This window comes from Bactrocera latifrons, unplaced genomic scaffold, assembly GCF_001853355.1.
Source record: "Bactrocera latifrons isolate USDA-ARS-PBARC rearing strain unplaced genomic scaffold, ASM185335v1 scaffold_12, whole genome shotgun sequence".
Classification (NCBI taxonomy): Eukaryota; Metazoa; Arthropoda; class Insecta; order Diptera; family Tephritidae; genus Bactrocera; species Bactrocera latifrons.
The window spans coordinates 846,940-858,965 of NW_017534630.1; the positions used below are offsets into that span (position 1 = coordinate 846,940).

The 12,026-nt window shown below is 34.7% G+C and overlaps 1 protein-coding gene across 1 annotated transcript; it reads right to left on the reverse strand.

Moving 5' to 3' along the window:
* Positions 1-3,377: 3,377 nt before the first annotated feature.
* On the reverse strand, positions 3,378-9,951 carry LOC108978223 (troponin C). The gene is made up of 6 exons (XM_018948380.1): positions 9,795-9,951; positions 9,394-9,481; positions 4,775-4,808; positions 4,316-4,714; positions 4,230-4,250; positions 3,378-3,575 (listed from the first exon to the last, which is right to left on the reverse strand). Exons 2-6 carry the CDS (start codon positions 9,394-9,396, stop codon positions 3,571-3,573), a joined length of 462 nt encoding a protein of 153 aa, XP_018803925.1. The 5' UTR covers positions 9,397-9,481; positions 9,795-9,951; the 3' UTR covers positions 3,378-3,570.
* Positions 9,952-12,026: the final 2,075 nt, after the last annotated feature.

Below are 12,026 nucleotides of genomic sequence, written 5' to 3' on the forward strand. Positions count from 1 at the left end.
AAATATATAAAATCAGCAGGTATTATCACTATAAAACTAACACTTTCAAGATTTTGAGAACAAAAATTGCAGTAGAATAAAAATTCATTAATAACTAGAACAGTCTTAACCCTTACAAGGCGTTAATCACTTTTGGATTACTCGAAATTCCGAGCGCACAAATGAAATTAAATCATGGCAATATTAATTGAAATTGCTGCGGGAGTAATTTTAAGGCTTACCATTGATCGCTACATTTTAACGTACACCTTGTCAACAAAGGGAGGCAAATCTGGTGAATACGGTGAGTGATTCATGGCATTCATTGTGTTTTTTTTTCTTCAAATTCAATCATAATCGTGGCAGGATCCGAGGATCTATTGTCATTGTGTAAAATCCACGAATTGTCCTTGCAGAATTCCGGCCATTTTCCTCAGACGTTCTCACGCAAATGCTTCAGTACGTCCAAATGGAACACCTTATTGACAAGCTATCTCTCCGTACAAATTCCTGATGCATCAAACCACGAATATCGAAAAAAAGCAATTTCGATTATTGTTGACTTCTTTGCATATCTAAGACTAAAGAACTGTAAGACTAAGGAATAACATCTGCTATGAACTTTGCTTTACCCAGAATGGACTCGAAATTCTCATCGCGTCTACGACAGATAAACCGGAGCATTCCCCGAAACTACATGCGGAATATTTTCCGCCACTACAAAAACAACATATGACTATAATTTAGATTATTGTCAAGCCGACTACCATCTAAGAGTTAATGTCGTAGCAAGCAAGTGACAATAAAGAACATCAATGCATCTCTGAGTGCACTTATTTACAGCTAAGTATAGCACATGATTGAACTCACGCAGTTAAGTGCAACACCTTTAATGAAACAAGTTATTGCGATAACATGCTGCTGTCGATTTTGATTACACACCGTAAAACACCACGGAGAGCAAGTGTCTGATTACGCACTGTAAAGATTTCAACCTGCGAAGTCAAGTCAGAGATGACTTTACATCTTTACATTTCAATAACAGCACAACGAATGGGTGATAAAAATAGCAGAAACATCGTTATTTGCACAAAACACGCCAAAAAGCTGTGACTAATGAAAATTTTATGCACTAACAACATTTGTAGCCATTTTAAGGACGTTGATTGGGCATAAAGAAAACAAAAAAGCGCCGTTAGATTATTGGCACAATTAAATTGTGGTTTAATGACAGTTAGAAATGAGAGTTGCCGCAGTTATGCAGATATGTGTACGCATATAGGAACTAAATTGCTTATGACAGGCATAATTTATATGCGTTTGCAGATCTAGGCATTAACATAAAAAGTAACTGTTAAATATACCATATATAGAATACCATACATACATATACATATATTATGTACATATGTATATGCATGTGTGTGTACACAAAAGAGCATATTTGTATAAATGAAATATCTCAATGAAAAGAATGCGAATTGCAAGTCACGTAAAAGGTAGCTGTATATTAGCGCTGTATGTTTCATATAGGGTGCTACAAAAAGAAAATGTTCGCGTTGCATGTTATATGCGCCACGAAAATATTTGCATATTTTTATCAACAGACTTAGCGTGAGTGAAGTACTTTTAACGCTGCCGCTAATATTGTATCACCCTCTATTTTCATATAAATAAATCGACGGGCCGAAAGTCGCTTTTCAAAATACATTAATATGAAGAAAATATGCTCCAATATATTTAAAATTGATTTTTAATTACCCAGCGCCTGTATTGCTGTACAAACACACTTCGCACGTATACTTCTAAACTAAATTGCATGCAAATGTGTCTGCAAATTAATTTCGCTACGATTTATATTTTTTGTTGTTTTTGTTGTTCGTTCCATTCACATTTTTTGTCCTGCTGCAAATATCAAATAGAGTTGCTTTGCTCCATAAAAGCTTTGCGTACAAGCAAATCATTTGCAAATATACACATACACATACTTACCTGAGTACATGACAATTGAATGCTATGTCGATTGGTGAATTTTTCACGCTAATCACGATATCCGACGACTAATGAACGCTGTTCAATGACATTCTTTGAACTATTTTTGCCAACATTTTGTTAAGAAAATTAATTGGATTTTCAAAAATATGCAAAACGAAAACATTAATAGCAAATAACATATGAATTGCTAGCTACTCACATATGTACCTACACATATACATATGTATGGTATACATGAACACGTACTTGAAAGTGTAAAATAACGCAGTATGTTAATTAGTCAATATCTATTTTTAGCAGTAAGTTCAAAACTTACAATATTTCCTTCCTTCCTAAAATCACAAAAAAATTTTTGTTCCAAATTTGAAGTTTAAAAATATTTTTCAATCAGAATTAAAACACTGATAAGCCAGTTTGAATGAGAATATTGAACACAGAATTTTAGTCCCAAAAATGGCACTAAAAATTCAAATTAAAAAATTAAATAAAATTTTGGAATCAAGCTTTTACAACAGGAATATGCGCACCCTGAATTGAATGGGATCCCGAACAAAATTCCGAAGAAAATAGTTATGTTGAAAACTCGCTCAGATTTTTCACTATTGAAAACCTGTTAATAGAATTTTATATGTACATATGTCCAAAGGCCTTCGGTGTATCGTTTTCTGCACCGTTCGGTTTCTAGCTTACAGCTTTTGTTTACGTCTATTAAACATACTATCCTATATATTTACTATCAACTCAAGTATTTGCTGTATTATAAATCAACCAAAGGCAGTTCCCTCTATAACCTGATACCCAGTAAAATTTGTGTCGTTCGTTCTTGATGACACTACTGAACTGCTTCCACAAACGCTTTTGCCGATAAGTATAAACTTGATTACTGCTGCGGAAGGCCAAGTAAATGTTAACCTTGGAGTTGTCTGTTGACGCATTATAGGTTAGCTCCGGAAAAAATGGCTGCCTTATACATAACTCTGGACAATCTTTTACTGCACCAACTCCGTTCGCCATTTTGATCAATCCGTGTAAACTTTTATGTTTGTAGCAGCTGTAGATTGCGTCAAGCATCTCTTTTTATGCTTATTCAGTGCCACGCGCTTTTCAGCGAAGATGTCTCTAGGTGAAAGGACTCGCACTAGTTCAAGGTTTCCGCAGGTCTGTCCTCCACACTACTGCACCGTACAGCACAATTGGTCTTACAATCGTTGTGTAGCCCTGAATTTTTTAAGTGAGCGTGGATTCCGAGTTGAGACTTACTCTTCAGACCACCAGGCTGTAGTATTTTTGTGCGCTATACTTAGAACCTTTCTTCACTAGAACTCTTTCAATGCTAAACTTGAACTCTTCTTGCCTTAGTACCAAATTCCCCTTATCCATGTCAAGTAAAAACATTTTGCGTATCACTTTAGCATTTACTTTTTATTATATTAACTTAAGGAAAAAAGAGTAAAACTCAAATCCAACAATAAATTAGATGTTTAAAAACAAATATTCCGTTTGTTCAAAGTAATTAGAATAAGAAAATTTACTTCATTGCTGCAATACAACGGTGACACCTAAGACTTTTTGTACTTCAATAACTAGAATCGTAGTTTAACCTATAGATTAGAGAAAGTGATAATAACTTATTAGAGAAATATGAAATAAACAACATTTTTGGCAGTGAAAACGGCAGTGGCGAGGTAAATAATAAACAAGTTTGTAATAAAAATGTGAGGTTATGGTTAGAACTCAAGCGTATCAGTTATCGGTAATCATGAGGCGTGTGCGGCGACGGAAGGGATTCTGCACTAATTCACGATACAAGGTAAAGATGGGTACCCATTTTGGAAAGCGTGGACGAAATACCGAGTGATAGCAACCCGAACAGTGTTTACGTGGCATAATTTCGGTTTCCTCAATATTTGTTGTCTGTGTAAATTTGGAATTTCCCTTACTTCCCGTGCTTTTTGTTTTGTTTTGTATATTCACTGTATGTTTGCTTGTTGTACATATAGAGGAATGTGCCGCGGGAATAGCGGGGCATGCGGTGGAGATGCTTGCAAGCGAGGTTAGCGGTTTATGCCAGGCATGCAATGGGCGACACATTTGTTCGAACAAACGTTCAAAATGCCACTCGATGCGACGATGTAAGCGCAAGCGACGCGAGGGACAATCGCGTGCTCTGCATGCAGGTGTCCAACAGTGACGGGGCACAGCATCGGAAGCAAACACAAAATGCCGTTTGAATGTCAGATCATAGAAATTTTTACCTGTCATCACTTGCATGAATTCTAAAATACAAAGTGATATTAGTTTAACAGTAATATGCGTGTAAAATAATAAATTGCAGTCTCACCATCGAAATCAACAGTGCCCGAGCCGTCCGCATCAATTTCCTCGATAATCATATCCAAATCGCTGGCCGATAATTTATCATCCAATTCACGCAGAATGTCACGAAGTACTTGCACTGTCAGATAGCCTTTACCCTCCTTATCATAAACGCGAAACGCTTCCTTCAACTCGCTGGCCAATGCCGGCGTGTCCTCCTCGACTTCCACAAAGCGTGCAGCCAATTTGCAGAATTGTGAGAAATCTAGTTTGCCCGAGTTCGACTTGTCGACCTCCTTGATTAGCGCTTTTATAGCTTTGTCGTCCAGCTTTTGGCCGAGTATCTCGAGAATGGTCTGTACGTCATTGTATTCAATGTAGCCACGCTCATCATGATCGAACGCTTTGAAGGCGTTGCGCATAACTATAAAATAATTTTATATAAAGTTATAACAAATAAATCTTAAGGCTATTAGGGGCTTACTTCGCAACTGTTCTTTGTCATATTCTGCCTCCGTCTATAGAAACGTAATATAAGGAAAGGAACATATTAATTTCTATATATTTTAATAAAGTCTATAAAATAAGTATATGTATGTATACATGTGTGTTAATAAAAATGTAAAGATAATTTGTGTGAAATATCCAGAGTTAGTAAGTTACTTATGTATGAACATAGATGTTTCGAAAGACTCTTAATCTGTCAACAGAAGCGAATAAATGATTTCCAATGTCTCCGCCTGTTTTTAACTAGTCTTAATTCAAGTTAAAAAGGAAATTTTTGACTAATTTCCTATTATACATTTATTATATCATAGGTGTGGTATCTATTATTTTTCAATAGATGTGCTTAGAATACTGCTTCAACCAAAGAAGAGAATATATCATATTTTACAGTTTTATTTAGATCGATCCGGGCAAACCAGGCTGCCAAAAATGCGAATGGCGTTTACAGTCTTGATATTGTTAACCAAGACTGAAATCTAAATTATAGAAATTAATTTTGGAACTATCATTGGTACACCAGGTACACAAGAGTTAACTAAAAACAAAACTTCATGGTCCGATTTTTCATTTCTGAATTGCATAAAATCTATCCATTTCTGGAGCGGATGGTTACTATTGATAAACGGAATCTCGGTGAGCCTTCACAAATGGTGACCAAGTCAGAATTATCGGTCTGGAAGATTTTGTCATGTGCTTGATGGGATTGGCAGGATCAGGATCATCTAGCATTAGCTACTATCTTACGATCACTATCTTAATTCGGACCTGTACTGTCAACAATTGGAGTATTTGAAAGAAAAAATCGCGCAGAAGCGGCCAGTTATGGCCAAAAGAGGAAAAATTGTGTTTTATCAGGAAAACGACAAGCCACATACAGTTAGTTACAGCCCTGGGAGCTTAGGTGGGAGCTCCTTGTGCATTTATTTTATTGTCCAGATTTATCACCAAGTGATTTGATCTGTTGATTTTGATGGAAAATTCACCTCACGTCAAGTTTCTCGCTCACTCTCGACTTTAAACGGATGCTCGTTAGCTTCCCAGAGAATACTTGGCGTGTGACCGGAAGTCGTGAGCTCCTTGAACCTTATGTGAAAGAATCGTTTCTGGCTACTCCCTGTGAATGGCGCTCAGAGAACTTTCCCCATTTGCGAGAACTTCTGCACATGGCTCCATCCTCTTCCCTTAAGGAGAATGGAATATATAATGAATTGTATGTCGAATTAAACATAGGTTTGAAAAGGTAAACGGAAGGACACTCGCAGCTCGCCAAGGGCTGTCAACTCGACATTATAATATAGTAATTTATTTAACAAGTTTGCTGCGGATCTGATCCACTGAAAGGTAACATTTCAGATTGGCTTTTGGTTTGTTAATGTGTTAAAATATTCTGTAAGAATAAGGAGAATTAAGAATTTTTCTGTTTTTTATGTCAAAAAAAAAACAAACTTAAATCAAAGAATTAGTGAAAATAATGTAAAAGAGAATCAATCATTCTTCTTTCCATACGAAAAAAAAAACAAAAAAAAAAAAACTCGAATGCAATTAAATTTTTTTGAGAAAGTAAAGAGAAAAACTTTGACTTTCCTCATATAAAACTAACTTTTAAATAGTCCAAACTTTCTTTGCCGCTTAAGTTTTTAGTCTGTAGTATAAATCAAAGTACACTGATTTTCATTATTTATTATTCTGAACTTTTCACTACAAATAAAATATAAATATAAACATACTTACAAAAGTATATATGTACATAAATACCAATATTTTCTTTTGGATTACTTGTATATTACATTCATTTCGCTTTGTTTATTTGTTAATTAGTGGCATACAAAATTTGTCAGCTCGTTAAATTACGCGTGTTTTATTTATTATTATTCCTATATGCATACAAACATTTGATCATAAAGGCAAATACAACCATCAACCAACAACAATAACACATCCATGTGTTTATTATTGAATAGTGTTCATATGTGAAGCGCTTATGGCTGTTGGCGAGTAAAATGACCCAATTGGCGTTCAAGATTTACGACAAGGTACCTGCGTACAAATGTGGCATTTTGCAACGCCATTTTTGCCTCTTTCATTCTCTGTTGCAACACATTTGCCAGAAACCATACACATAAGGCATATTTCATGTGGTTATTAAGTCTAAAGTGATAGCGAAATTCTGCTTATATCGAATGGTAAGATATACATATGTATGTACATATCTAATATAATAAAACTGCGAAAAGTCAGAAATTTCAATATTAGTATAATCTAAGTAAGATTTTACTAAAGTGAACAAAAAGATCCTGTCCCCCTTTCATAATATAAGTCATAAATAGTCTTTGGTCAGCATAGAAGTTCGGCTTAAACCAAGTTCCAAGTGATTTAATCGAATTTATATCGAAATAATATCGTAAGAGGTATTTACTTTATCTTGAATATAAATTTTAATTTGAGAAAAAGTTTAACTATACCGGTGCTTTGATCCTACACATGAATAAATATGTAGCCAAAATGAAAACTCCTTTTTATTATTATTAACGAAGACAATAATTAACTTAAAGCCGAATAATTTTAAATTAAATTCTTGTCTGATTTTTGTAACTAAACCAATGAATTATAGTTTCAAGCCCATAAAAAGTTCATCTTGATATATTCTCTGGATGCAAATCTGAGTAAGTTTATTTGACTGGAGCGATTTAAGTTTTTTCGCTACCCGAGCTATGCTGTTTCAGGGTTTTTATCTGAACCGTCTTCGTACTTTTATACTTGAATATGCCTATTTGGGTCTAAAAGGGATTTCAAACCTTTCATCATTATTTCTATAAGATATGGTATAAACTTTTTCCCAAAAGTCTGATAGGAAAATTCAAAAAGTGTTCCGATAGTAAACAGACTAATTTTGATGTAAATATATGAAATTGTCAGTTTAACTCTTTTCCTAAAGGGTAAATTAAAGTGTTGAAGGAATTTGGATTAAAGCAACCTCGGGGAGGCGACGCAATTACTAGCCGCTTGAGCAGTCCTTGCTTGCCTTGTTTTCAAATGTGATTATTAATTGCTTATTTCCGACGCTCTAAGTATTTTAAAGCAATTTTTACTCACGCAAAAATATTTGATAATGCAAAATATTGCGGAACCAAGTACAGCTATCTGATCCTATCTGATCTTCATATCCAGAATGAAAAGGGAAGATTTTTAAATATCGATGCAAAAGTCAGAGAACTTTTTTACTGAAGACTCAAAAATTAATGATAAAGTCCGAGAAAATTTTTCTGTAAACACTAATAATACAATCTGATATACATATTTCCTGTAAAGGCTAGGTAGAACAGAAATTGCTGATTGAAGATCGCTCTATTGGAAGGATTAAGAGGTTGGTAACAATACAACTCTCAAAAGGAAGTATCGGAGAGCCTATAAAGTGGATATGTAAATAATCAACGTGACGAGCTGAGTCACTTTAGCCACGTCCAGCTGTCTATTCGTCTGTATATAAACGAACTAGTTCCTCGGTTTTTGAGACATCGAGATAATGATCTGAAACTTTGCACAGCTCTTAAATGGAAAACATTTTTATTTATCAATATATATACATTGGCCAAATATAAACACGATCTTTCAACAGTTTGTTTACAGAAGCTGCGAACACCTCAGTAGTCCGTTACGATTTTCACAATCGATAAAAGTATCAAACAAAGAATTTGTGCCGAATTTTCTATTTGTAACCAAATTTCATGTTCGAAATTGCTGCGAATGTTGGAAAAGGCTTACGGTGATTCAGTTTTATCAAAAATACAATCTTACCAGTGGTCAAAAGCCTGCAATAGCATCGTTCTGGAGGAGAGATCTCGACATCTGTCGCGAGTCCATTTGAATAATTTTGGTGGACATTTTGGGTACGAAACGCGTTCTTACTTGACTCGTCCCGAAAATTGAAAATTGACCGTAAACAGGTCTATTTGGACATGTTTGATTATGGTTATTCTAATCTCACATTCATGGAGAATTTCTAATTACGGATAAGGCATGGGTTTATGAGTTTGACATGCAAACTAGTCAATAATCATTGGAATAGAACCCATTTTCAGTTGATAAAACAGAATTCGCTGAAGGAGCTAAAGTTGATCAAAAAAGTGCTTACTGAAAGTGTTTCGGGGACTGTAAAAATCGTTGGCATAAATGTTCTTTTTGTCGATTATTTTGAAGGCGACAAAATAACTATTTTGCGTTTTATTTACGATTTCCGGATACTTTTTTGTCCCAATGTAAATATGGTATATCCACGAAATTTGCATAGATTGCTATCCAAAGCAACGGTATAATATTTCATAACTACAGCGCATAGCTGTCATATAAACTAACCAATAAAAATGAAGATAACGACATTTTTATATCCTTTTATACCATTAGCAATGTATAATTTTAGAAAACTAAAGCAATTGTTTGTAAAAAATACTAATTTCAGCCGATCTTTCCAAATGTTTCAACGTAAAATGTTATACTTATGTGCATTTTTATATATAGTATGTAAAATGTGGCGCTCTATAAGTATAAGTGTGTTATACATGTTTGCATGTATATTCTATACAAGTGATTTTTACTTACCATTTTCACTAATTATTTAATCAAACTTCTGCCAAATATAAATTAATCCAAATATGTAGGAGTTGAGTTGATTATCCTTGAGAGTAAACTGAAACAAAAAAACGTTGAAATCGATTGAACACAATTAATTGCGAACTTGTTATTTTTAATTTAAGGCGTCCGCATAGGAATATATCCTTAAATAATCTAACCGTTACACATATAAAACTGATTAAGTAACGTTACACACGTAATGATTACTTAATCCTTCTAAAAACACTTGAATTATTTCATTTTTTTCGCACAAAATCGGGGAATTCACAAGCAAAGCCACACATTTTTGCCACTTGTCACAACCAAGGGATAAAAAAAAAATATTTATATACATATATTAAAATATATAGATGGATAAATAGTAATACCCGTTACGCTGCGAACGACAAACGATCGATGTGTTCACGCTTCCGAATTTCGATAATCACTCAAGAGTTGTGATTTGCATCAATTAAAAATCTACCTTTCGATCAGATCGAATTAAGGCACTTATATTGGCGAATGCGCGCCGTCGCCGACTAAACAAACTAAACGACGACAGCGATGGCAACAAAACGACAACGCACGCCCTACAAATGGGGAACACCAAGTGGCAATAAGTACTGCAAGCACTTTGCATTTGTGTGTGGATGTATGAATGCGTGTGTATTTGTATGTATTTATGTGTTTATATGTGTACATGTTTATGTATGAAGGCATGTATGAGCTCTTATGTAGACACAATGTTGGCGATGAGCAGCGTGCAACAACTACAACAATTTGCTATGCTTGTGTATGCAACATGTCAGTGTATGCAACATGTCAGTGTATGCCTTGTTGTATGTGTGTGTGTGTGAGTGAGTTTGTCAACACAGGCCAAATATGTATGTACGTATGTGTTTGTATACATAATTGCTGGCAACATTCAATTCAGAAGCAATAGCGACAACAACAACATTTGTATTGCCAAAAAAGCAGCGAACAGCAAGCAACAACTACAACGAAAAGGCTTTTGCTGGCAGCCAGCGCCAGCGCGCATCACATCGAATTGGATCAACTCGAATTGAATTGAATTGGATTGGCTTTGAATTGAACTCGTTGCGACTGTGCGGCGGAACCGATCAGAGAAGTGACATGAAAACATGCAAAACCACAAACATACAGACACATATTCGAAAAAATACATAGATTTTTAGATATAATGGGCATATACATATGTATGTATGGGTGTGTGCATACATATTGAAAGTGACAATTTTTTGTTTCGTTTACAGGTGTGTCGGTGTGTGCTTTGTGCAGCACAGTCTGGCAGTCAAAAGACTTTTTGTTTTTATTTTTGCATTTTTCCAAATATTTCTAATTACGTTGGGAATTCAACGACACATCAGCACTTGCGCTGTTCAGCAATAACAACAACAATAATCGTGTTAGCAGCATCAACAAAGCGTGTGGCAGCATGCAAGCCAGGAAAGGTGACAATTTTGCTGATTTGTTGCGGCGCTTTTACTTGACACGTTTATTTTTTCGGTTTTGTTGTTGCTTAAGGCAATTTGGATTTTTTGTAATCATAAAACTCTTTCGCAGTGGACATCTGCTGCCAATATACATATGTACATCTATCACACAAATGCATACATATATATATATGCTTGTTTTTTGCTTCAAGGTAGAGTAAATGTTGCTGCAGCATGTTGCGCTCACATATGCACATATGTACAAGTCTTAGCCGACAGCAGTAAATTTTAGGTGTGTGAAATTTTTAATGCTTCACTTAAATTTTACGGCTAGTTTTACTTAATTATTATTTTCTTTTGTTTTTGTAATCGCTCTACTTACAATGGTGTTAGAAATTTGTTGCTATTTGCTTTGAAAAAAAAAAAAAAAACGTTTTGTTCGAATTGTTGAGATTAATTAGTGTATTTGATTCGCCCATCGAGCACTCGTTACAGCCCCCATAGACATGTGGTGCCTTTACGGTGCCGTTCATTAGCTTGTTTTCATTAAAAAAATTTAACAAATATACTGCGATTCTTCTTAAATTCTTTATTCATTAATTTGGCCATTACTCACTCTACATTTTTTGTTCGCCTATTTTGATTTAATTACTCTAATTGTTAGCTGCCAATCTGTTGTGGTATAATTCCTATTTTTAGTCCAGTTTTATTTTGATTTCTTGTTATGTGTCAATCAGTTATTTGCGGAATATGATCATGCATCTTCTTTCATTGCGAATTTAATGCTCAACATTTTTATAATATACGGGTTTCTTTCTTTTTCCCACTCCGATTCGTTTGCATTTCCCTTATTGAATTCTTTCGAGTTATATTTATCCAATAATGACTCAGAGATGAGGATTGTTTTTATGATTTTTCAAGGTGAATTAATATCATTTGTAATATTATTGTTTCGATGATTGTTGACTTATTTGCATTTCAAACTAATTAACCCATGCTCTCCATGAATATGGAATCAGAATTCACACAATCAAGCATGTCCTAAAAGAACAGTTTTCGATGATTTTGAAAAAAAAAAAACAAAAAAAAATCGCTTTAGAGGTACGAGTCGAGCAAGAACGCATTTCATGCCAAAAGTATTCACCAAAATCATTCCAACGGACTCGA